Source organism: Corythoichthys intestinalis, chromosome 20, assembly GCF_030265065.1.
Source record: "Corythoichthys intestinalis isolate RoL2023-P3 chromosome 20, ASM3026506v1, whole genome shotgun sequence".
NCBI classification, from domain to species: domain Eukaryota; kingdom Metazoa; phylum Chordata; class Actinopteri; order Syngnathiformes; family Syngnathidae; genus Corythoichthys; species Corythoichthys intestinalis.
Genome location: NC_080414.1, coordinates 33,345,374 through 33,372,293, shown reverse-complemented (window position 1 = coordinate 33,372,293; position 26,920 = coordinate 33,345,374). Strand labels below are relative to the sequence as shown.

The window sequence follows — 26,920 nt, the reverse complement described above, 5'->3', positions numbered from 1 at the left end:
TGAGTGAGTGTTTTCCTGTGGCAACAGATGAGTGAACCTTTAGACCCACGCAGGGTACGTCAAAGTGATCGCGTGTGGAAAGTAAACAGAGCTTTTCTCTCGGTGTTGGAAATTCCAGCCTGCTGTGTAATTTTGGCTAGAACAGAAAAGTGCCTTTGCAAGCATTGTTTCTCTTATAATTTCTACTAGGAATCTGCCTGGGGACTTTCCACCATGCAAGCTGGATGGAGCACATGCAATCACCGGTCAAGCAAAGGGACCAGAAAATGTGTGGAAACTCTGACTAGTCACAGAAAGCGTCAAATCTTAAGATTGTTTTCTTACCTCCGTTCCTCTCAAATCTCTCGGAATATACAAGTCTTCAGTCATTTGCACAGTCAGGCCAAAGTCAACCAGGACAGCCTTGTCTGACATTAGGACAATGTTACTGGCTAAGAAAGAAAAGATGACACACATAACTATGGTATTCAAGGCGACCATTAGCAGTGCAGTGGTGTGAAAAAGTATCTGAATATTTTGGAATTTCTCACATTTCTGCATGAAATCACCATCAAATGTGATCCGAGCTTTGTCAAAATCACACAGATGAAAATACAGTGTTTGCTTTAACTAAAACCACACAAACAATTATAGGTTTTCATATTTTAATGAGGATAATATGCAAACAATGACAGAACGGGGAAAATACAGTGCCTTGCAAAAGTATTCGGCCCCCTTGAACCTTGCAACCTTTCGCCACATTTCAGGCTTCAAACATAAAGATATAAAATTTAAATTTTTTGTCATGAATCAACAACAAGTGGGACACAATCGTGAAGTGGAACAAAATTTATTGGATAATTTAAACTTTTTTAACAAATAAAAAACTGAAAAGTGGGGCGTGCAATATTATTCGGCCCCCTTGCGTTAATACTTTGTAGCGCCACCTTTTGCTCCAATTACAGCTGCAAGTCGCTTGGGATATGTTTCTATCAGTTTTGCACATCGAGAGACTGACATTCTTGCCCATTCTTCCTTGCAAAACAGCTCGAGCTCAGTGAGGTTGGATGGAGAGTGTTTGCGAACAGCAGTCTTCAGCTCTTTCCACAGATTCTCGATTGGATTCAGGTCTGGACTTTGACTTGGCCATTCTAACACCTGGATACGTTTATTTTTTAACCATTCCATTGTAGATTTGGCTTTATGTTTTGGATCATTGTCCTGTTGGAAGATAAATCTCCGTCCCAGTCTCAGGTCTTGTGCAGATACCAACAGGTTTTCTTCCAGAATGTTCCTGTATTTGGCTGCATCCATCTTCCCGTCAATTTTAACCATCCTCCCTTTCACTGCTGAAGAAAAGCAGGCCCAAACCATGATGCTGCCACCACCATGTTTGACAGTGGGGATGGTGTGTTCAGGGTGATGAGCTGTGTTGCTTTTACGCCAAACATATCATTTTGCATTGTGGCCAAAAAGTTCAATTTTGGTTTCATCTGACCAGAGCACCTTCTTCCACATGTTTGGTGTGTCTCCCAGGTGGCTTGTGGCAAACTTTAAAAGCGACTTTTTATGGATATCTTTGAGAAATGGCTTTCTTCTTGCCACTCTTCCATAAAGGCCAGATTTGTGCAGTGTACGACTGATTGTTGTCCTATGGACAGACTCTCCCACCTCAGCTGTAGATCTCTGCAGTTCATCCAGAGTGATCATGGGCCTCTTGGCTGCATCTCTGATCAGTTTTCTCCTTGTTTGAGAAGAAAGTTTGGAAGGACGGCCGGGTCTTGGTAGATTTGCAGTGGTCTGATGCTCCTTCCATTTCAATATGATGGCTTGCACAGTGCTCCTTGAGATGTTTAAAGCTTGGGAAATCTTTTTGTATCCAAATCCGGCTTTAAACTTCTCCACAACAGTATCTCGGACCTGCCTGGTGTGTTCCTTGGTTTTCATAATGCTTTCTGCACTTTAAACAGAACCCTGAGACTATCACAGAGCAGGTGCATTTATACGGAGACTTGATTACACACAGGTGGATTCTATTTATCATCACCGGTCATTTAGGACAACATTGGATCATTCAGAGATCCTCACTGAACTTCTGGAGTGAGTTTGCAGCACTGAAAGTAAAGGGGCCGAATAATATTGCACGCCCCACTTTTCAGTTTTTTATTTGTTAAAAAAGTTTAAATTATAGAATAAATGTTGTTCCACTTCACGATTGTGTCCCACTTGTTGTTGATTCTTGACAAAAAAAATTAAATTTCATATCTTTATGTTTGAAGCCTGAAATGTGGCGAAAGGTTGCAAGATTCAAGGGGGCCGAATACTTTTGCAAGGCACTGTAAGTAAGTGAACCATCACATTTAATATTTTGTGGCCCACCCTCTTGCAGCAATAACTTCATCCAGATGCTTCCTGTAGCTGCAGTTCAGGTTGGCACATCGATCAGGACTAATCTTAGCCCATTCTTCTCTACAAAACTGCTGTAGTTCAGTCAGATTCCTGGGAAGTCTGGCATGAATCGCTGTCTTCAGGTCATGCCACAGCACCTCAATGGGTTTCAAGTCTGGACTTTGACTTGGCCACTCCAGAACGTGTATTTTGTTCTTCTGAAACCATTCTGAAGTTGATTTACTTCTGTGTTTTGGATCATTGTCTTGTTGCAGCATCCAATGTCTTTTTAGCTTCAACTGTCTCACAGACGGCCTCAGGCTTTCCTGAAAAACATCCTGATAAACTTTTGATTTCATTCTTCTATTAATTGTTGCAAGTTGTCCAGGCCCTGAGGTAGCAAAACAGCCCCAAATCATGATGCTCACTCCACCATGCTTCACGGTGGGGATGAGGTGTTGATGTTGGTGAGCTGTTCCATTTTTCCTCCACACATGACGTGTGTTACTCCTAAACAAGTGAACTTTGGTTTCATCGGTCCACAAAATATTTTTCCAAAACTACTGTAGAGTGTCTAAGTGCGTTTTTGCAAACATTAAATGAGCAACAATGTTTTTTAAGATAGCAGTGGCTTCCTCCGTGGAGTCCTCCCATGGACACCATTCTTGGCCATAGTTTTACATATACTGGGTGTGTGCAAAGAGAAATTGGACTGTGCCGGTGATTTCTGTAAGTCTTTAGCAGACACTCTGGGGTTCTTTTTTACCTCTCTGAGTATTCTGCGTTGAACTCTTGGCGTAATCTTTGGTAGACGGCCACTCCTTGGGAGATAAGCAACAGTGCCAAACTCTCTCCATTTGTAGACAACTTCTCTGACTGTCGATTGACGAACATCCAGACTTTAAGAGATGGTTTGGTATCCTTTCCCAGCTTTATACAAATCAACAATCCTTGATCGCAGGCCATGATGCACATCAAACAATGCTTCTCATCAAGACGATTCTTACCAGGCGCGTGTTTTATAGTGGGCAGGGTAGCCTTAAACCACTCATGAGTGATTGGGCACACACCTCACATAAATTATTTGGTAGAAATTTGTTTCAATTGCTCTTTAAGTCTCCTTAGGCAGAGGGTTACTTACTTATTTTTCACCCTTCTGTCATTGTTTGCATGCTATCCTCATTAAAATGTGAAAATCTATAAATGTTTGGGTGGTTTTAGTTAAACCAGACACTGTATTTTCATCTGTGTGATTTTGACAAAGATCAAATCACATTTGATTGTGATTTTATGCAGAAATGTGAGAAATTTCAAAAGGTTCAGATACTTTTTCATACCACTGTATATTTTGCTGTGTATCCATATAATGTAGTGTAATTGGTTTACTAAATACATATAACAGGTAGTCCCCGGGTTACGAACAACTTCCATTCCTACGCTGGCGACTAGAGGTCAATGGGATTTTCAAATGCCGATTCAGACACCGACGTGTAAAAAAAAATTTCAGCCGGTTGCCGATTTTGTAAGTCAATATTTGAGGCCGATATACTTTTTTTTTTTTTTTTTTTTTTTTTTTAAAGCATGTAGATTATGAAAGGCAATTGTTTTTTAAATTGCTTCAACAGCTTCAAATGTACAATGATGACCTGGGACTGAAAGGATAAATTCAGTCTCGTGCCATAGACTCCACCATCAGTTGACAAGACAGCTTCCACAGACATTGTGCCACGCCTTCCCGTAGGAGGCCGTCCCAGGCAGAACGTTGAGTTGGCTCTCACTGTGATAAACTCAAATACACACTGCATTCTAACACCAGATTTAGGTAGAAATAGGACATAGGTTTTACTGCTTACAAGCAGGCAGGAGTGTCTCAAGAGTGATTTGGTCGAGAATTCAAGGTAATTATTATATTAAATAACACCGTGCATGCACTTTGAAGCGTTGTGAAAAAAAAATCAATGGATAAAATTAGTGTTACTTTGGCTTGAAATATTTTCGTAAAATGAATGATAACTGCCCGTTTTTTGCTTTTAACCAAGACTCTAGACAGTTTTACAGTCATATCTATAGGAATTCCGCGATTTAAGCATTTATTTACAAAAACGTTCAACTTAAAAAGCTCTTTGTTGTGATAAGCTGTCATAGACTCGAAATCACGTAAATCGGGTACGTCGTAACCCGGGGACTACCGTACTTCTAAGATGTGTGCCACATTGTTTTTCAAGTTATTCACCTCTCTGGACGCTACACTTATCCTTAACATAGTGGAGATAGCAGGTTGGAAATTCCAGAGAATAACCAGTTTTTAGGGGTGGTGACTGATAAAGCTTGTGTGCCTCAGGTAATGCAGCAACAGTACATAACTTAAGTTCCAACCTCTCCTGTTATTTGCATATTGAAAAAAAACTAGAGGAAAACAGCTGTGACCCTTCTTATCAACATAAACCTACACACAGTTAACTTAACAATTGTGTGCATCTTTTCCTGAGTCATTTCACAGTACATATATTAGTCTGTCAAGGGTCAGTTATTTTTGCTCTTACGTTTGATGTCGTGATGGATGACATTGAGCGAGTGCAGGTACTCCAGGGCCCGAAGGATGTGCTTGGTCACCCAGATAATCTCAAACTCTCTCATTGGCCCGCAGCTGTCTATCTTCTCCAGGACCGAGCCGCCTTCACCGGCCTCCATGAAGAGATGCACATTCTGTTCCCATAGCAAAGCCCCGTAGAGTTGGGCGATGTTCTCATGGCAGAAGCGAGCTTGGAACTCTACTTCAGCACCATTAAAACTTTCCATGGGAATCTGTGGAAAACAACATATTGATACCAGGGGTGGGAACCTCACCATATGTAAGACAAGGCCCCAAAACCTTATATAAAGGAATGTTGTTTTTAACCTCATCAACTGACATCAAGCTGCAAGGTAATTGTTTTCAACCTTACCAAGCTGACTCCCAAAACATCGGCAACCTTCCCAAAACATCGGCAACCTTATCAAGCTGACTCCCAAAACATCGGAATATGAACATAACATGTTTTTCTCGTCAACCGTGTGAAACATCTAACCGCACTCGAGCCGTGTGAAACATCTAATACGGGAGGGGAAGTTACGGGGCGCGGTACTTGCTATAAAGAAGCGACGGAGACAAGTACAATCAGAGTCTGCTGTGGGATTACGCGCGGTCGCCCAGCCTTGGTATTTCTTCGCCCACTATTACTGAGGACGCCCGGCTCTCCGTCCTTCCAGCACACGGTAATGAGATTTACGTTATTGCATGTAATCTATGAGCTGAAATACAATTGTTGCTTGTTTGCTTGTACACTTTATACTGTGGGTTAAATAAAATGTGCCGCTTGTTTAACGCAGTGAAGTGTTATTGTTTGCTGTCCATGTAAGTCGCCGACGATCCGCGATCCTGAAGTTAATAATAAGTCATAGCAATTGATTATGAGTTGTGACTATTATATTATTTGATACTGTAATTGATTATAAGCAGTGTCTACTCAAAGAATACTTGTCTGATTGGATATAACAGACAAGTTAACCCATTGTAGCCTGGTGATTGGGTATCAGCCTCGCTACTATTCATTTTCATTGATACTGTGATTGATCATAAGCAGTATCAGAATTGTTTCAAAACAATTATGGCGTCACGGACAGGATTAATAGTATTGATAAATTGATTAGTATTGATTGAAATTGGTCATTGTAATTAAGTAATACTGAGAATTTGTTGTTTGGTAAATTGACTTGAGTAATACTGGGATTGTGTTGTTTTGGGATTTACGTATTACTCGATAAATTGAGTGAACATTCCGGTACATTTTTGGTTTAGCGTTATCAGTAGCGCGGGAAGTGTCGTCGGCGCGCGGGTTCGCGGCCCAGCCAAGCCAGAGAGGTGGGAGTGAATAGTGGGGCGACGCTGAACGACTATAAGACGTTCATGGTGACACTGAACGCTGTCGAACGCGTGAAACGGTATAGCGCGGGGACCGGAAGGGACCGGAAATTTCAAAGTAATACTGAGTGAGACGTAACAGAATAGCGATGTTTCCGAAATTGCGGAATTAATAAACATTGTCTATTAAGCAAAAGTGTGCCTGTTGCTTACTCACTGCGAACCTGGAAAATTTCAAAACAATTTTGAGGTCACGGTGGACAGGATTTCCGGAGAACTGCGACTTGGACATGGCTTGTTGTTTGAGTAAGAGTAAAACTTTGGATGAACCCGAAGGGGGTTCTGCTGACTGCGTCTCGGGAGTGCCGGGGTGGGACAGTCATGAGTATAGAGAAATTGGGAATTCTGCTGACTGCGTCTCGGGAGTGCCGGGGTGGGACAGTCATGAGTATAGAGAAATTGGGGAAATTGTTAACGCGGAATGGGGGACGCCCTGGTCCGTGGGTTAACATGACAACAGGGGCCAGCCCGACGTCAGTCAAAGATTTACTGACTCAGGTTGTGGTCCGAAAAAGAGCGCCTTTAGGGGGTGTACGAAAAATGAGGTGGATTTGTGCAGAAGCATGGAAAGATCGTAACTCCTCGTTGGGAAAAAGAACCGTGGAATGGAATTGCGTCGTGTTTGCGCGGATGCGATGATCGTCCCGATACGTGGATTCGTTAGGGGATTGTACTACACATGACGTCAGATAAATAGGAATTTCTGTGGATCTGTGTTGACAGTTAGTTCGTCATTGACCTCAAATTGTATGTTTTTTATGTTTGGTCTGGTGTGAGCCACTGGTAGAATGTACGGTAATTCTGATTTGTATTTGAAATTGTGCTGTCCTGTATGATAAGCCATTGGGGATGGTTGTTATTGTGTGACTGAACGTGAGGCTGCGTCGCGTCATGATTCTTTTTTGCGAGGCTCATGTGTAATAGTTGAACCTTTATTGTGTGTGTATAATTGTAGTTATTGTCGCGTGACTGATTATGATTTTTTGCGTGGGATCGTGTGTGAATAGCTGACCGTTTACTGCGCAAAATGGGAAGAAGGGAACGTTTTTCAACATGAGGAGTGCGGCCCTTCGGTGGCCCCTATTTGCAACATGGGGTCCTCGACGGCATTCGCTGGGTTTTTGCCCAAATTGATTATAAGGGGAGGTTGTAATTGCAGCTGGGAATATTCCAGCCTTTTCCTTATATTATTTAGGATAAAATTGAGAAACAAATTGGGAAAACAGGTAAAACAAAAATGATTTTGAAATGGAATTTCATTAGAGATGAGAATAGATTGTTGAGCTCCATTGAAACTTATAGAATGTTAAGGGTAATTAATTTAATTATCAACAAGCTCATGGATTAAACTGTGTTTAGACATTTGATTAACTGATTAATCGAATATGACTGAGGGTGGGGACAGCTGCATGCCAGCATCTGCCTGATCAACAGATGACGGTATTCCAGTTCCCGCCCAGAAGTTCAAGACAACAAGGATTATTGATAGTGTTGACAAATTATGTTAATGGGAACAGTGATAAAGTGATTATTCACCTTGATGCAGCTGTAACAGTTGAGGTGTGGTATTGGCAACTTAAGGGTTAATAATGTACACTTACTGTCATGAGTTGCTTTATTGATAACTTGAACACTGTCATGAGTTGCTTTATTGACAACTTGAATTTGACTGTCATGAGTTTCTTTATTGATAATTTGAATTTGAAATTTTTTCTTAAGGAATTTTGAAGATACGAAATATTGTCTAGGCTTACGGCTTTTGGATCGCATGCTGATGGAATTTGGCTGTCTTTGTTCGGCTGTGATGTCAGTGGCTAATAGACAATTCTAGATTTTGTCGTCACGTGGAATAGTGGCCAATTTTGTAATGAGTGACCACGGCAAAATTTATAATGTATGTAATTACAGTAAATTACAAAAGACGGAAGTGAACAATTTGGAGAGAGAAGTGAATATTGGCGCTTCGCCAAGCGGAAATAATTATAACGATTTTGACTACGATTTTGACTTTGCGATGTTAGAAAGAAGATGCTTTTTGTGCCATCAAAGGGTACATTTAGCCAGGGAATGTGAGTGGAAGACATACAGGACAACTTATAAGATTGCAGAAACCGCCGAGTTACCTGTTCGAGCTACTCCGGGTTTACCTAGATCTGGATTGTCACTTAAAGGGGTAACTATACTTGCTGGGGGTTATTGATGCTGATTATCAAGGCGAATTGGGGGCTGTAATATACAATTTGACTTCAGAACCGTTTATTGTGAAATCTGACGGGAAAAATTGATACAAAAATGTGTCTGGTCCGAAGCGTTTGAAATCTCTTCTGCTTCTTCCAGCCTGACAATTGATAATGTGATGTGGAGGCGGTTTATTGGGACATCTACTGGGAGATCGCTACGGCTCTGCATGGTGGAGGACGCTCGGGGAGTCCGGTGTCCAAGGAAGGTCGTCCCTGCTCCTCTGGACCCCCCCCCTTGCACCCCAGGAGTCAACAATACAGGAAGGGTTCGCAGGGCTCCCATGGTGGCTGCAGGATGCCTCATCACGGTCACGTCTGAAACACCTGTCGGTCGGTCTGTGGCATCTCGACAACAAAACGTGTCACTCACGCAATGGCACTGAGTGGATGACCGAGGTCACGTCTGACCTATGGATCTCGAACAGCACGGAAGTTCGAGGGATCGGATGAATTGCTCCTGTTCCTTTGGATCCCCCTTCTGGTCCCTTTGCCCCCTTGTTTGCCCCCTTTGTCCCCAGATTGAAGAAAACGCACACGGAGATTCACTGGATCGTCTTGTTTCCCCCTTTCCCCACATGTGCCGCACGGAAACAGCGTGCATGGTACGACACCCTTCTGGGTGGAACCGGAACCGTGTTAAGCATCTCTAACACGATTGATGGAGAAGTCACCAGAACTATGTTGTCTAACACCGGAAGTGACATTGCGCACGGTCTCTCGACCGTAGGGCTTTGGATGCCCACATCTATCGCGCCTCATGAAGAAGCGTCGTCTTTATTCTTAGCACAATTGTCATGGGATAAAGGGATGTGGGATGCAACACAAGAAGTATTAACACCTATAATTGATACATGTACACCTTTGACACAATCAGTGATAACTACGAAAATGCACTGGAAAGTTGTATTCCCTGTTTTTCCATCGTGTGCTCGGAGGAAGAGAGAGTGGTATGACACGTTGTTAGGGGGAACGGGAACGTTATTGGGGGTATCCAATACCATTGATATATAAATTAGCTGGAACCGGACAGGGAACTCATGATGCCCTACTAAAAGTAGGAATGTGGCTTCCTAATTCAATAGTGGGACAAAAAGAAAATGCTAAATTATGGCAGGACGTATTTAAATGGGAACTGAATATATGGAACGCCACTAGCAGTGTTTTAACCAACGTGACTAAACAGCTAAACTGGACCACATGTAGCATACAATACCTACATGCACAGGCGCAGAAGGAACGTTTTATACGAACAATGACTACGGGAAATTATCAGGAGTGGCGTACGAGTTGGAATATATCTTCGGAGTTATGGTTACAGTTACATTCGGAATATACGGTTTGTAATGCGACCGAATGTAGGGGATATTGGACACAATACACCGTAACCTCAAACGTTACCGTATGTAAATTCCAGGTATTACCCGTAATAACTGAACTAGGCTATTGGTTTTTGCATGTGGAAGGTGAATGGTTTAATTCGGGAACGAACCAAACCTTTAATACCGATCTTTGCGAAAACACAGATAAAGGACTAGCTTGTAAATTGCATCATGAATTTGTTAATCCTTGCTTAACAAAAGTAGACTTCGCCTTATGCGATTGGTCAAGGGAACCTAGTAGGGACATTTTGTGGCAGGTAGGACCACATACCCTTTGTGTGGCCACTGCCCAAAATCACTCCATGTTGCCAACGGTTCCATTTGTAGGATGCCTATGTAATATTCGTTTCTTTCAGTGGGGAAACGGGACGTATTGGTTGACAAATTACACAGTTGCTAGCCGGTTTACGGCTGTGCAATGGGAAGTGTTACGTACACCATGGCAAATCTCTTTGGAGCGTTTCAAATGCGCATTGGAACAATCCACTGAGATAAAAAAAAAAAAAAAAATTGATTAAGTCGCATGCGTCCAATGTTTCCCAACTGATGGTATCAACATTGATGGCTAAAGGAGAAATTTTGCATGCTGCTAAAATTATTCAGCAACAATCTGCTCATCATTGGTGGGACATATTTTCAGGATTCTCACAAACTGCTAGGGTAACGTTGCTTCCACCAATGATATTGGTCTTAATAGCTATTGCTTTGACTACGCTATGTAATATGGGAATTTGTTGCTATGTCAAACGTCTAGAGGACCAGGTTGCCCGGAAAATATTTCATCAGTTAGAATTATGAGGGTACTGGTAGAAACAATAGACTTAGACGGGGTAGATGCATGCGTAGTAACTATAACTACTGAAGAAGGGGGGCATATCTTGGACTACCAAGATATGAGGGGTGGATTCTTTTATCGCCGTATAGAGCGACACCCTGACCGTGTAAATATGCTTATAGCCGCGGTGTATGAAATAGTAGCCGACCATCATTTATTTGTATGCTAATTTGCGGGGGGATCCCTGGTTTCAATGGATTCAGCAAAATTGGAGACATTATGCAGTAGGATTAATAAATTAGAGTTGATTTGGTTTAAAACACCAGGAGTGGAATGTAAGACAAGGCCCCAAAACCTTATATAAAGGAATGTTGTTTTTAACCTCATCAACTGACATCAAGCTGCAAGGTAATTGTTTTCAACCTTACCAAGCTGACTCCCAAAACATCGGCAACCTTCCCAAAACATCGGCAACCTTATCAAGCTGACTCCCAAAACATCGGAATATGAACATAACATGTTTTTCTCGTCAACCGTGTGAAACATCTAACCGCACTCGAGCCGTGTGAAACATCTAATACGGGAGGGGAAGTTACGGGGCGCGGTACTTGCTATAAAGAAGCGACGGAGACAAGTACAATCAGAGTCTGCTGTGGGATTACGCGCGGTCGCCCAGCCTTGGTATTTCTTCGCTCACTATTACTGAGGACGCCCGGCTCTCCGTCCTTCCAGCACACGGTAATGAGATTTATGTTATTGCATGTAATCTATGAGCTGAAATACAATTGTTGCTTGTTTGCTTGTACACTTTATACTGTGGGTTAAATAAAATGTGCCGCTTGTTTAACGCAGTGAAGTGTTATTGTTTGCTGTCCATGTAAGTCGCCGACGATCCGCGATCCTGAAGTTAATAATAAGTCATAGCAATTGATTATGAGTTGTGACTATTATATTATTTGATACTGTAATTGATTATAAGCAGTGTCTACTCAAAGAATACTTGTCTGATTGGATATAACAGACAAGTTAACCCATTGTAGCCTGGTGATTGGGTATCAGCCTCGCTACTATTCATTTTCATTGATACTGTGATTGATCATAAGCAGTATCAGAATTGTTTCAAAACACCATACGATACGATGACCTCACAATATGGCGACAGAACAATCATTGATACATAGGTCAGGAAATCACTCTACAATATATTGTAAAAGAAGCAATTTCATCTATCTGCTGTGATATGGAATGATTTATCGTTAGTGGATGTCCAATCTATTTGAACTGGGAGGGTGGCAGCTGCCATCCCTCCCAGTTCAAACAGACTGGACGTCAGAGGCAGCCAATTCCAGGCAATGAGTTACCGTATATTCCGAACTATAAGGCGCACCTAAAAGCCTTCAATTTTCTCAAAAGTCAACAGTATGCCTTATATTCCAATGTGCTTTATATATTATGGAGGAATATTGGTTGATCATAACATGGAATTCCCTTTACCAAAGCGCCATCTTGTGGTATGCATAACGCAACTCCTTCTACTACTGCTACAACTGCGCCTTATAATGCGGTGCGCCTGATACAGTGTATGAAAAACGTTTTAAAATAGGCTATTCATTTGAGGTGTGCGGTGAGATTTTTTTTTTTAAAACAGTGACATCTTTTAAAAATGATGTACCGTAATTTTCGCACTATAAGTCGCACCTGATTATAAGCCGCCACCCACCAAATTTGATACGAAAACGACATTTGTTCATAGATATGCCGCACTGGACTATAAGCCGCAGCTGTCCTCACTGTATTATGAGATATTTACACCAAAACATATCAACCGGTAACACTTTGACAGCGGCATCATATGACTGTCATAAGACCAAATGAACCACCATGAAGCTTTGAACCAATAAGCTGCAAATCTTCATTGCTTCAAGAAGCTTAAATTTAGCCATCACTGTTCTCTTGGGAGAGACAGTCAACCTCTGCTACCACCTACTGTCAACACTGTTGTCGTCCAACATGCTTCCTAGCATGCATTGCAGCGCTACAGATGTACATAACAAATCAAATTCATTTTCTGTGCTTATTATTTCTTCAGTTACTGTTCTAGTTGTTTCATTAATTCCTCGTTATGGAATTTGGTAACACGTTATTTGATAGTGGCGCCATAAGACTGTCAGAAGACCATCATAATTATGACATGACACTGCCATGAGCATTAATGAAAGCTAATGACAGATGCCATTTTGTGTCATCAGGCAAATTATCTCCCTTCTGAATGAATTTAAAAGATATGAGCTGGGGATAAATGGAGCTAGTGACATAATTTGCTGGATGACACTTAATGATATCTATCATAAGCATCCATCAATGCCCATGTCTAACCGCTGTCTTACGACATGGCTGTCAAATAAAGTGTTACCTATTAACCCAAATAAATCCCCCCCCCCCAAAAAAAAAAAAAAAAAATATATATATCAAAAACAAATAAGCCGCACTGGACTATATGCCACATGATTCAAAATGGGGTGAAAAAAGTAGTGGCTTATTGTCTGAAAATTACGGTACTGCTTTTTGGTGGGAGCATATCGATAAGTTTTGGGCTACAAAGTATCACGATATATCACCTTTTCGATATATTGTCACACCCCTATTGGTACCCTTCTATTCATTTTTCTTAAGGATTACATCCATACGTATACTTTCCTTTGCTTTAGTAGCAAAGAAAACTTCAATATTTGTTTCTTTATATTTCTTTTAAAATATTTATTTCTTATGTAAATGAATGGTAACCTTTTTTTTATTAGGTCCCAGGCATTGAGTTGTCAATCATTAGAGTAAAATAGCAGGTATATTGGTCGTAAGCAAGTAAAATGATTTTATAGAGCAATGAATTGCTTTTTTTGTTTAATACTGGTGGTATATGACAAAATAACAGCAACACATGATGTATTTATTACCTACAGTGGTATGAAAAAGTATCTGAACCTTTTGGAATTTCTCACATTTTTGCATAAAATCACCATCAAATGTCATCTGATCTTTGTCAAAATCACACAGATGTAAAAATAGTGTCTGCTTGAACTAAAACCACCCAAACATTTATAGGTTTTCATATTTTAATGAGGATAGCATGCAAACAATGACAGAAGGGGGAAAAAGAAGCAAGTGAACCCTCTGCCTAAGGAGACTTAAAGAGCAATTGAAACCAATTTTTACCAAACAATTTCAGTCAGGTGTGTGACCAATCACTGATGAGTGGTAAAGCTGCTCTGCCCACCATAAAACACACACCAGGTAAGAGTTGTCTTGATGAGAAGCATTGTCTGATGTGCATCAGGGCTCGGTCATAAGAGCTGTCTGAAGACCTGCGATCAAGGATTGTTGATGTGTATAAAGCTGGGAAAGAGTACAAAACAATCTCTAAAATCTGGGTGTTCATCAATCGACAGTTAGAGAAGTTGTCTACAAATGGAGAGAGTTTGGCTCTGTTGCTTCTCCCTCAAGGCTTAGCCGTCCACCGAAGATGACGCCAAGAGTTCAGCGCGGACTACTCAGAGAGGTACAAAAAAAAAAAAAAACTGGAGTGTCTGCTAAAGACTTACAGAAATTACTGGCACAGTCCAATATCTCTGTGCACACATCAACTATATGTAAAACTATAGCCAAGAATGGTTTTCATGGGAGGACTCCACGGAGGAAGCCACTGCTGTATAAAAAAAACATTTTTGCTCGTTTAATGCTCGCAAAAAAGCACTTGGACACTCCACAGAAGTTGTGGCACAACATTTCGTGGACTGATGAAACCAAAATGGAATTGTCTCGGAGTAACACACAACATCACGTGTGGAGGAAAAATGGAACCGCTCACCAACATCAACACCTCATCCCCACCGTGAAGCATAGTGGAGGGAGCATCGCGATTTGGGGCTGTTTTGCTTCCTCAGGACCTGGACAACTTGGAATCATAAATTGAAGAATGAATTCAAAGGTTTATCAGGATGTTAAACAGTTTAAGCTAAAAAGAGGATGGATGCTGCAACAAGACAATGATCCAAAACAAAGAGGTAAACAGACTTCAGAATGGTTTCAGAAGAACAAAATACACATTCTGGAGTGGCCAAGTCAAAGTCTAGACTTGAACCCCATTGAGATGCTGTGGCATCACCTAAAGACAGCGATTTAGGCCAGACTTCCCAGGAATGCCAGACTTCCCAGGAATCTGACTGAATTGCAGCAGTTTTGTAGAGAAGAATGGGCCAAGATTGGTCCTGATTCATGTGCCAGACTGATCTACAGGTACAGGAAGATTGAAGTTATTGCTGCCAAATTTGGGGACACAAAATATTAAATGTGATGGTTCTTATTTTTCCCCCTTCTTTCATTGTTTGCATACTATCCTCATTAAAATATGAATATTTATAAATGTTTGGGTGGTTTTAGTTAAAGCAGACCCTGTTTTTTTCATCTGTGTGATTTTGACAAAGCTCAGATCACATTTGATGGTGATTTTATGCAGAAATGTGAGAAGGATTCAGATACTTTTTAATACCACTGTATGTGCTTAACTGCATATCAGTCAAATGACACCATATCACTTAGCATCTCATCGTTAACATTGAGGATCCCACTTTTAGAGACTGTAGAGGAGAATGTAATGAATAAATTAAAGAAAATACTGTAAAATACTTAAATTACAACCAAAAAATAGGTTTGTAATGTGTTTACTATACAGTGTCATTACTAGGGATGGGAATCGAAATCCGATTCCAATTCGGAACCGGTTCCTAGTGTTTCGAGGCCTCGAAATCACAATGAAAAAGCCTTAACGATCCCTTTAACGAGTCCCGAAGACGCATATTGCGTTGTGACTGTCTTGCTGTCCAAACACATCAAACTAGCATGGCGCCAAGAACCACCCGCTCCAAAGTTTGGCTACACTTCACCAGGAAAGAGAGTGAAAATGAAAGGTTACGATGGTTTAGCACGAGCATTGCAGCTGTAAACATAACAATGACAGCACGTATGTTCAAACGCTCGAAAGTGTGTCTTCACTTCACGAGAAAAAATTACAACAAAACGACTTACAATCATTGCAAAGTGGAGATAACTGCATCGGGAGGGAACAGACTGCACTGTCCTCACAGAGACAGCTATACAGCTAGCTAAACTCCGAAATGACGATACAGAAGACGTTGGTATAATTTGCTGACTTTATTCAACCATCACTTGAAGAGTGAAACTAAGAATAGAAATGAAACATATCAATTTCGTCCCCAATAACAAACAGGTTTGCATCAACGTAAATCAGTGATGATTGGCGGCTAATTCAGTAATAACAAAGCAGTTAGCATGCGTTCGCTCGCATTATCACATCGTTCAAACCACTACACAACTGGATTTAAGTGTCCGATCGCGAGTGGAAACACACAACAACAACACAAAAGATGATACATACAGGCGTTGCCTCTGTAGATATTTTACAAGCATTAACAAAGAACGTAGGGTCGCAGCAGTGCTTCCCTCTCTCACTAACTCGCTCACTCGCCTTGGATGCGGCATTTCTTCTTCTTCATGTGAGCGCGTTCTTCTTCGCGTGAGGAAGTGCAAGGGCGCCCCCACTTGAGCGTGAAAGCACCATAAAAACTAAAAGGCATGCATTTCAATATACAGTACTGGTAAATAATACTTTAACAGGAGTCCCCAAACTACGGCCTGCGGGACGGCCCGCCCCGACATTTGGTCCGGTCCCCTGAACAATACCAGAGAGCATTTTGAATTTTTTTTTTTTTTCTCTCTCAATAGTGTTAATTATTTTCTGGCCTTTTTCTGTGAAGAACTCAGAGAGGGTTATTTGGTTATTATCTATTTGATTAATAGTGTTATTTTTATTAATTATATTATCATTTTTATTTTATTTACTTTTGTTCCGTGTAATATCCAAAGAGGGTTATTTGATTGTGGCATTCTGAAAAACAACAATTTTTTACATTTAGGCACTCCTGCAATCGTCACACTTTTTCTGTTACAAACTGACCCCGGCCCCTCATCAGAGAAGGGAAAAGTTATGCGGCCCTCACTGGAAAAAGTTTGGGGACCCCTGCAAGTTTAACACATATTGCTAACGGCAGACCAACGACCTATATGCCAATATATACCAATATTTTTTATTTCTATTACAAAAATGTTTCAGTAAAATGTTACATTCTTGTGCATTTGCCACTCATTGCCACCGTTAATATTGAGGCTTTGGGCCTCTTTTGACCTTGTTGTGAGTTTTTAAGGTTGTGACTTCTGATTAAACAAACTCAATGCCAATCAAAACGTTTGTTCTTCTTTTTCCCCAAATTAGAATCGATAAGAGAATCGATAAAGAATCGAATCGTTAATCAATATCGATAATGGAATTGGAATCGTAAAAATCCTATCAATTCCCATCCCTAGTCATTACATCACAATGAAATGATGACACTATTGTCAAGTGCTGTCAACTTCCCGGAAATCACAGGTAAAATATAAACTACTGCCAGTAAATAAAACTGCCAGTTATAACTATCTTCCACGTGAGAGAGTTGTACTGCATATACATGTAGGACTACAAGAGAAGATTTCTGTATTGTCACAAAAGCTCAGCAAACTTGTATAACTCTTCCCATTTTTTTTCTCATTAATGCATTTTCCGTTGCTCATTTTGCAATATTGCAGAGAGCTCCAAAGAAAGAGCAAAACATGATCACACTTGTTGTTATTTGGAGAAAAAAAATCATAGTACTCACATACAGTATACTGCATTTCCCCGCAGGACTTACCAGTTTACAGGCCATTCTCTTTCGGGTCTTGATGTCCTGGGCTAAATGAACTTTCCCAAAGGAGCCCTTAGGTACAAGGTCAGAGCCACGATTCTTGTAGGTCAGTTGCCAGGGAAACAGGAGCACATCCTTGTTGATCTTATAGCGCCCATTTTTTATTACCATATCTTTCTGCAAACAAAATCAGATCAAATTACACTTTTAATAGTTGTTCTTTATTTATTTGATAGAGAGTAACAAATATACTCACATTGTTCAGTAGGACTCCCATTTCCTCAGACAACTGCTGCAGGGGTTTTGATTGAATGTTAGAGATCAGGTTGACAAAAGACAGAAGGTCCGTCACTGTCCCGTGCCGTACACTCCCATCCACGTCAGTGTAGCCCTCCTGCTGACTCCCAAAATGTCCAACCTCGTCATTCCCATCCTTTGCAACAGGGGACAAACTTTCCTCTTCGAATGACAAGCCCCGCTTCTTTTCCTCTTCCTCACAGTGATAGAGGGTCTCTGCAGCGTTGATGATGTCCTCAATATTCATATGTGCCAAAAGCAATTCTATGGTGTTATCATAGTTGAACTCCATTTTGTTGGTGTGGAGTTGTCCTACGACTGTAACATAAAATATCAATTTTTATCAAATACCCAGAGATGGGTAGTAACGCGTTACATTTACTCCGTTACATTTACTTGAGTAACTGTTTGAGAAAAATGGTCTTTTCACTTTTATTTGAGTGGGTTTGTAATGAAAAAACGCTACTCTTACGCCACTACATTATGCTTTACTAGTCGTTACATTTTTCCTCTTTATTCTATGTATTAGATTTTACTTCTTTTTTTTTTTACTAGGGACGCCAACAGTGGCTCAACCAGTTTCACAAATGAGACGTCGCAACAATAATCAAATGACACCATTATACCAAACTTGCTTGCAATCAAGCTTGCCGTTCTATGATCACGCCAGCCTGTCCAATCATGGGGTGTCTTAAAAGCTCCGTAAAAAATGAAATATTTGACATAGCCGTCAACATGACTCGAAAGCGCGGATTTTAATCGCTGTTTTTATTTGGCGCCGATTGACCAGGGAAAGTCGGAGATACAGTATGATCCTTTTAGTTTGATAATGGGAAAATTTTTCTTCACTAGAGGGCACTCATGATCTCGAAATGAAAAATGCTTAATTTCTGTTTTTTTTTTTCTCTTGCTGGAATTCTATGTTTTTTTAATATATATATATATATATATATATATATATATATATATATATATATATATATATATATATATATATATTTTTTTTTTTCATTGGCTTAATATGGTTATGCAATAGGTTACAGGCTTGGTCTTCAAAGTATAATCATAAAAGTTCATTTAGATAAAAAAAATACAATAGTTAAAAAAACTAACATCATAAGCAGTTACTCACAATGTTACTCATTACTTGAGTATTCTTTTCACCAAATGCTTTTTTTTTTTTTTTTTGTGCATTTCTTTGGCTTAATGTGGTTATGTAATAGGTTACAGTACAGTATAATAACAACAGTTCACAAAGATAACTTGCTGAGAAAAAAAATACCATTGTTTAAAAAAAAAAAAAAGTTACAATGATACTCATTAATTGAGTATTGAGTATACTTTCTTACTTGTACTTGAGGATATTATTTGAATGATTACTTTTACTTTTACTTGAGTAATATTATTAAGAAGTAACGCTACTCTTACTTTAGTCAAATTTTTGGCTACTCTACCCGCCCTTGCAAATATCTGTACTGTATATCAGTGATCCCCAACCATCGGGCCGGGGACCGGTACCAGTCCATGGCAAAATCGCTACCGGGCTGCTCAGAAATAATAAAAAACTGCCAAGTGGCCTGTGCCTCCTGACACATCAATATGCCTGTCTACTCTATTCACTAATCTGAGTAGAGATTTGTGCACGTCAGCCTCTCGTGATGGGCCGCCATTACTGGGGTGTTTGTAAATCTATAGCATCCCAGTGTCAATGTAAACAGTAACTTTAGTTGCTGTTGGTTGTGCGCCGCAATAAAAAGCCACCTGCTGAGCAAGAAGAGGAGCCTACAACCAAATTCCATTCTGCATAATATGTAGGAAAAAGTTAGCAAACGAGCCAACAAAAGCAAGCGAACTGAGAGCATTATACCTCGTGGTAAGCCATATTGCTAAAGCCAAGAAACCATTCACGATTGGAGAAGAACTCATTATGCCTGCGAACAAGCATATTTGCCATCAAGTGTTAAAAAAAGGTTCATTCAGCGTATGGTGAGTTGCATTTCCCTGCACTTAATGTTTAATGTAAATTTTTAATGTTTACTGTAATTTTCTGCCAAACATTGCCAGTCCGTGAAAAAAGCCCCACATCTCACCGGTCCAAGGTGCAAAAGAGTTTGGGGACCACTGCTCTATATTACATCTTATAAAGTAAACACAATAAATCGCTTAAATGAGTATTTGGCACTAAAACAAATGGGAAGATTAAGTCTTGAAAATATGCAGAAATTACATTTCCTTCTAAAAACACCAAAATGTAAATCACACAAATTAATTGAGTACAATGCTGTCATACATCCCAATACATACAATAACATGATGTATGATTACGTGTGCCACTGCAATAACCAGGAAGAGGGATGTTTCCAGACAAAATAAAAATACTGCAAAATATTAATGAAAAATAACAGACTGATCTTCATAACAAATGCACACAAATTACTCACATGATAATAAAATTCTCTAATGCCCTAATCGCGTTGGACCCCCCCCCCCCCCCCCCAAAAAAAAAAAAAAAAATCTAACTCAAAGCAACAACAGGTTTTTGAACATTTAACATGACTTGAATCATACTTTTCGCCAGAAAAAAGCAAACATCCACTCTATTACTTCCTGAGAGCCTATTTTGTAACATTAAAAATAGAGAGAAAGATATAAGAGAGTGGCTTTACCGTTGGTTTCAAGAGCGACTTCTCTACATAACTGTGTCAGTGACTTCCAGTAGGCACTGATCTGCTGGTTGTGACTTTGAGGAGGAGGAACGAGGGAGGAACCACACAGTGAAAACACTGCGCATGTGTTTCAGCCACTCTCGACTCAAGGGTATTTACAATCTTTGGTCATGAGTTTCGTTTTCGTTTTTTTTTTTTTTTTTTTTTTTTTTTCTAAATTGACTTTCTTCATATACATCCATACAAAGGCAACCAGACCTAAATATAAATAATTTATTTTATAAAAACTTTAACCTTTTATAACTTTAGACGTCATTGCTACTTTACCATTTGTACCTTTTTCGGGGGCAACAAAACGCAAAAAACACACAGATTTATCGCTGCACAAATAAACAATTATTACTCTAAGGTGCCAGTTAGTTATTTAATCGAATAAACACCGTTTAGCATGTTAAATAAGCTTCTATTTAAACTCGTACTATCAATAAAGACATTTAAAAAGCTAGAGCTCTTTTGTGCGCTGTGATATAACAGGGTTGGGCGTCGTCACTTGTCGGCCATTTTGCGTCGGAGCAATAAATGCACTACATAGTTAAAAATAATTATAGCATTTTAAAAATCACTCTTGAATCGTAACCACGATAACACGGCTCACTATAAACGATGCCGCTGTGTTATTCCGTCAAAGAGTCAACGAATTCGAATTTACATCTAGCCTTGCGTATATGATATCCATGGCGATTTCACTTCATTGGCGTCACATCCTGACTTTCTGCGTTGGCCTGTAAACACATGCGTAGTTGCGTACTGCGTGAGCAGCAATGGCGGCCTCCATTGCGGCGCACAGGTTACATATGAGTGGAAGGGGTAATCTCGTAAAATGTCTCCAAAAGGTGGACACCTATTTTCACAGAAGAGTTGGAACGACAGCTGTTCCAGCCCACGCCGACGTGCCGATAAAGGACGAAACAAGTCAGTAAAGGCTGTGTCTGGTAGTGTTTGAAATATTTTCCATACCTGGTCAGAACGTGGTACGATAATATGGGTCACACTAGATGGGAGAAATATATTAGTTCCGTCTATACGATATAAGTAATACAAAAGTACCCGCAGATGCATCGGTATGTGAATGCAGTTGTCACCACGTACCTACAATGGTATTTAGTTACATAGCAGGGGTGGGAAGCTCTTGGTACCTCACATACGATACGATTTGACATACAAAGCTCACGATAGCGATGTTCTCAAGATATGGCGATACAACGATTATCGCTACATTGGTCAGGAAATCAATAGCCACGTTTACATGGAGCCAAATATTCCAATTACAATCGGTTTAGATGTTCAAACCGAATAAATGTGTTCCATATAAACACCTCATTCGGAATGAACAGGCCCAAACCGAAAAGGAATTTCATTCCGTTTCACAGGGGTGGAATATTCCTTTTCCCAAACCGATTAGAAGTAAAATTATATCATGTAAACAGGGAAGCGGAATGGTGTCTGGTTGCGTTCTTTCTGCACATGCTCCGTACTGACGTGGTGACGTCACTTGGTGACGTCAGTAACGTCACTTGCAACATGGCTTCCAAGCATAGCGCACCTAATTGGAGTCCGGCGGAAAGTTTGTATTTAATTCAAACTTTAAAAGAATTGAATATAATTGCTCGCTTAGACGGGCGTAAAACGAGAAACAGTGAACTATTTAAAAAAGTTCACAAGAGGTTACACGAAGCCGGAATAGACCGGAGCGTTGACCAGATTAGAAACTGGTGGAAAACGCTGAAAACTGGCTACTACAAGGCAAAAGAGCAAAACAGCAGAAGCGGACACGACCCCACAAACTTTCCGTTCTTTGAGCTGATGGACGAAGTGATGGGAGGACGACCATTGGCCAACGTCGATGTCCACAGCGTGGACGTGGGTTTTGAGGAGGAACTGTGTGATGGGGACAGTTCTTCTCTGAAGTTAAAACAGCAGCACTCTGACAATCGATCTCCATGTTTTGCAACGTAATGCTTTGTTTTGATTAATCTGCGCATGTCAGACGGCAGTTGTCAAACGTCCTTTCGGAATAAAGGCAGACACATGTAAACGCTGGATCGGAATAGATGAAGTGACATGTAAACAGCTGATCTGAAATTTCCATTCGGAATGATTTGAATCGGTATGAATAAAAGTCAGCATGTAAACGTGGCTATTGTAGGATATTCTACAAAACAACTAATAAAGAGAAAAACAAGCTATCTTCATCATTCTGCTGTGAGTTTATCACTAGTGGACGTTAAATCCATTTGAACTGGGAGGATGGCAGCGAATGATCCCCTATCTCTTCAAATGGGCCCTTCCCACTTCTATGGCCGTCAGTGGCAGTCAATGCCAATGAGGTCATATTAGGCCATTTCAGGACCTGTTGATTTTCAGTCATATGCATATATATGGCGGAAAACAGACAAGACTGAAAAAGCCGTTTCTGCTCTTGCACTCCTCCTTAAAAGAAACTGCTGTATTTTAAGCCAAAACAACTGTTGTGTTTGATAGAACAATATGTTTATATGCTGCCATAGCAGATTCATGGCGTAGTAAGCCCCCAACTTATTTTTAATTTGCCCGTTTTACCCTGGAAACCCCCGTTTACATTATGGGGCGCCGTTTGTAAAGCAGAACATGCTGAAAATTTTGACAACATTTTCTCACATGTAGCGTCGCACAGTGTTAAAAACGTGGTGTGACATTTTTACAGTCCCTTTTTTTTGCACACTTGCACACTGTCAAAATTATCACGTTAACGGGCGTTAATTTTATCAATTAATCACGTTAAAATATTTGAATCAATTAACGCATGCACTGAATGACCCGCTCGCAAATTGCCTCAAACAGATTACAATGAGGCCGTTTATGGACATTAAGAGTGAAGAGAATGCCACCGGCCGCTTGGGGGCAGCGTCGTTCCATACTAATGTTATTTCTTCTAAACGTGGGAGAATTAGTAGTTGTGAGATGTTTATGCTGTATGCACAATGCAATGCAAATTGCTATTTGTGGTCCTCACATATTTCGGTAAGTTTTCTTTCTTTTAGTGGCAATTATGTGTCTTTTGTTGTATTTTGGGTAAGATATGTACAGAGATATATATTTTATAAAGGCGAGTGGACACAGGTGTTCTTTGGACCGTGCTGTTTATTGGCATAAGCTTCGGCAACTCCTTCACAACAAACATAAGTATCGTTTAGTGAAAGCACAACAAAAATCATATTCCTATCTCTCTCAAAAAACATAATGTTCCCAAAAAGAAAAGCACTTCAGTCGATAGTAATGAGGCCCTATTCTCACAGTTAAACAACAATGCAAAATAAACTGGCATTCCATATCAAAATGGCTATGCAAAATACACGTAAAACTTACTCAGACTTTGGTCACTCTATTATTGTTATATTATTATTATATATTATTTTTATTTTTATTCTTATAATTATTATTTTAACTCTACTTTTGATTGAAAAATTTACAAACTTTATTAAAACGAAAACATGAAGAGGGGTTTTAATATAAAATTACTATAACTTGTAACTATAACATTTATCTTTTAAGAACTACAAGTCTTTCTATCCGTGGATCACTTTAACAGAAAGAATGTTAATAATGCCATTTGTGGATTTATTGTTACAATAAACAAATACAGTACTTATGTACAGTATGTTATATGTATAAATCCGCCTTGTGTCTTATCTTTCCGTTCCAACAATAATTTACAGAAAAATATGGCATATTTTAGAGATGGTTTGAATTGCGATTAATTACGATTAATTAATTTTTAAGCTGTGATTAACTCGATTAAAATTTTTAATCGTTTGACAGCCCTAATATTAATATATATATATATATATATATATATATATATATATATATATATATATATATATATATATATATATATATATATATATATATATAAATTGACACGTATAGCGCCTGTTCGGGATGCGGGGTGGGTCATCAAATCTCAGCCAAAAAGGTTCCCGACCCCTGGATTAGTGCATTTACAGTGAAAATGCGTCTCTACTTACAGAATTTTCAAGTTAAGAAACTACTTCTAGAACCTTAATAGTTGTATTAAGTTCATTTTGTCTACGCTTATAGATTACCGTCATTTTCGCACTATAAGACGCACCTGACTATAAGCCGCACTTGACTACAAGCCCCCACTCTCCAAATTTAACATGAGAACGGCATTTTTTTCATAGATAAGCAGCATTGGACTGTAAGCAGCAGCTGTCCTCACTGTATTATTGGATATTTACACCAAAAGATATTAAATGGTAACACTTTATTTGACAGCAGCATCATAAGACTGACATAAGACCAAATAAACCATCATAAAACTTTGAACCAATTGGCTGCAAAGCTTCATTCCTTAAAAAATCTTCATTGGGCCATCACTGTTCTCTTGAGGGAGACGGTAAACCTTTGCTGCCATCTGCTGTCAACACTGTTGTCATTTAACATGCCTCCTAGCATGCACTGAGGCGCTACCGATGTAAACAACAATCAACATTCATGTTCTGTGCTAATTATTTCTTCAGTTACTGTTCTAGTTGTTTCATTAATTGCTAGTTATGGGATTTGGTAACACTTTATTTGACAGTGGAGCCATAGGACTGTCATAAGGCCGTCATAGTTATGACATGACACTGCCATGAGCATTAATGAATGCTTATGAGAGACATCATTTTGTGTCATCCGGCAAATTATCTCACTTTTGAATGTATGTAAAAGATCCGAGCTGGACATAAATGGAGTTGGTGACATAATGTGCCGAATGACACTTAATGAAATCTGCATTCATTAATGCCCATGATAATGTCATGTCTTAATTATGGCAGTCTTATATGGCAGTCTGCTGTCAAATAAAGTGTTACCTATTAATCCAAATAAATCAACAAATAAGCCGCGCTGGACTATAAGCCACAGGATTCAAAATGAGGGAAAAAGTTGCGGCTTATAGTCCGAAAATTACGGTAGTTTAATTTTTTTCCTATATCCCAGACAATTATTTTAGGTTCTTTTGTTTACCTGACATGTTTCGGCGAATACTTCCGCCTTCATCAGAGTGCCTGAGTGCACTCCTAAAACAATTGTCTGGGATAAAAGAAAAAAATTCAACTACTTCTAGAACCAATTAATTTCGTAAGTAGAGGTACCACTGTATTAAGAACTGTGGACAACAGCAAACGTGGGGATGCATTTTGGCACAAAGTACATGTTGAAATCTTGTTTCTTTTTTGGCAGGTGAAAAAGATGGACCTTTGTCCTTTTATGCTGTTCAAGCCCAACGTAAAGAGCAGGCAGAAAGATCTGTTCTCATCAACTGCCCCCCCAAAATCAATGATAAAAACATCCTCAAGTTTTTATCTTTACATGGTGATGTTAAAAATTACTTTACTTATGAAAGCTATGTAAGTAAAATCCTTAACACTAAATACATATTCCCACTGATCTAGATTGATTGTATTGTGAATTATTTTCCAGGGCATGTATGCAGTGGTAGAATTTGCTTCACGAGACAGTGTCTCCTCATTACTTGATGTTGCCAGTGTTCCCAGCAACAACCATGAATCGACGGTTCCTTATAAATCAAGACTACTGACACTCAGAGGTCCAAAAGAAGTGACTAACCAACAGTCCAGGAAACAGAACCACCCACAGACTACTATACCCATTAATGAGCTGATTCAAAGAGTTTCCCAAGAGAAAAGTGTAAGTATTTGTTCAGTAATGTGATTCTGTTTGTAATAATTATTTATGTAAACTTCAAATGTGTTTACAATGTTACATCTCTACCTTTCCTCTCAGATAGACCAACAAATAGTGTCCTTGACTGAAGCCTACCAGCTCACTGAGGAAAACAGTCGACTGCGTTTCCTCGTCTGCTCTCTGGTCAAAGACATTGCAAGTGCCTATTTCCCAGAATGCTCAGTTGAACTGTTTGGATCATCAGTGAATGGCTTTGGAAAGCTGGGCTGCGATTTGGACATGTTTCTGGACCTAGATGGCATCAGTGGAAGAAATTTAAAGATGGTAATAAATAGGGATGGGAATTGATAAGATTTTTACGATTCCGTTTCCTTTATCGACATTGCTTAACGATTTGATTCTTTATCGATTCCCTTATCGATTCTAATTTGGATTAATGAACTGTATGAGTTTCTGAGTTCAATATGGTTTATTCGCCTCGGAGTGTGGTTAGAACACAAGGAGCGGAGAGTGGAGTTGGTCTTTGGCACTTGTAATCCAACTTGGCAACAGGCACAACTATATACAGGCAATGGCACTTGATATGACAATCACTCAATGAGCAGATGAGAGCATGCGTCGAAAGATGTTGATGTGTTTGTATGTGTGTGGAAGAAGACTGGAATGTGTGGGTATATGTGTGGTTCT

At 39.7% G+C, this 26,920-nt stretch overlaps 2 protein-coding genes across 3 annotated transcripts in view; one reads left to right on the top strand and one right to left on the bottom strand.

Moving 5' to 3' along the window:
• Positions 1 to 20,589, bottom strand: part of map3k8 (mitogen-activated protein kinase kinase kinase 8) — a 35,124-nt gene extending 14,535 nt beyond the window's left edge. The window contains exons 1-5 of the mRNA XM_057824497.1: positions 20,480 to 20,589; positions 17,773 to 18,131; positions 17,523 to 17,693; positions 4,911 to 5,172; positions 325 to 431 (exon numbers count right to left, since the gene is read on the bottom strand). Of these exons, the coding sequence (XP_057680480.1) occupies positions 325 to 431; positions 4,911 to 5,172; positions 17,523 to 17,693; positions 17,773 to 18,105 (873 nt within the window). The 5' untranslated portion in view covers positions 18,106 to 18,131; positions 20,480 to 20,589. The remainder of the gene's footprint in view (positions 1 to 324; positions 432 to 4,910; positions 5,173 to 17,522; positions 17,694 to 17,772; positions 18,132 to 20,479) is intronic.
• A 659-nt stretch (positions 20,590 to 21,248) lies between these two features.
• mtpap (mitochondrial poly(A) polymerase) overlaps positions 21,249 to 26,920 on the top strand; it is a 47,038-nt gene continuing 41,366 nt past the window's right edge. The window contains exons 1-4 of one of the 2 annotated variants that reach the window (XM_057824618.1): positions 21,249 to 21,451; positions 25,769 to 25,935; positions 26,009 to 26,236; positions 26,333 to 26,557. In XM_057824618.1, the coding sequence (XP_057680601.1) occupies positions 21,301 to 21,451; positions 25,769 to 25,935; positions 26,009 to 26,236; positions 26,333 to 26,557 (771 nt within the window). In that variant the 5' untranslated portion in view covers positions 21,249 to 21,300. The remainder of the gene's footprint in view (positions 21,452 to 25,768; positions 25,936 to 26,008; positions 26,237 to 26,332; positions 26,558 to 26,920) is intronic. The other variant, XM_057824619.1, reaches the window with a different exon arrangement.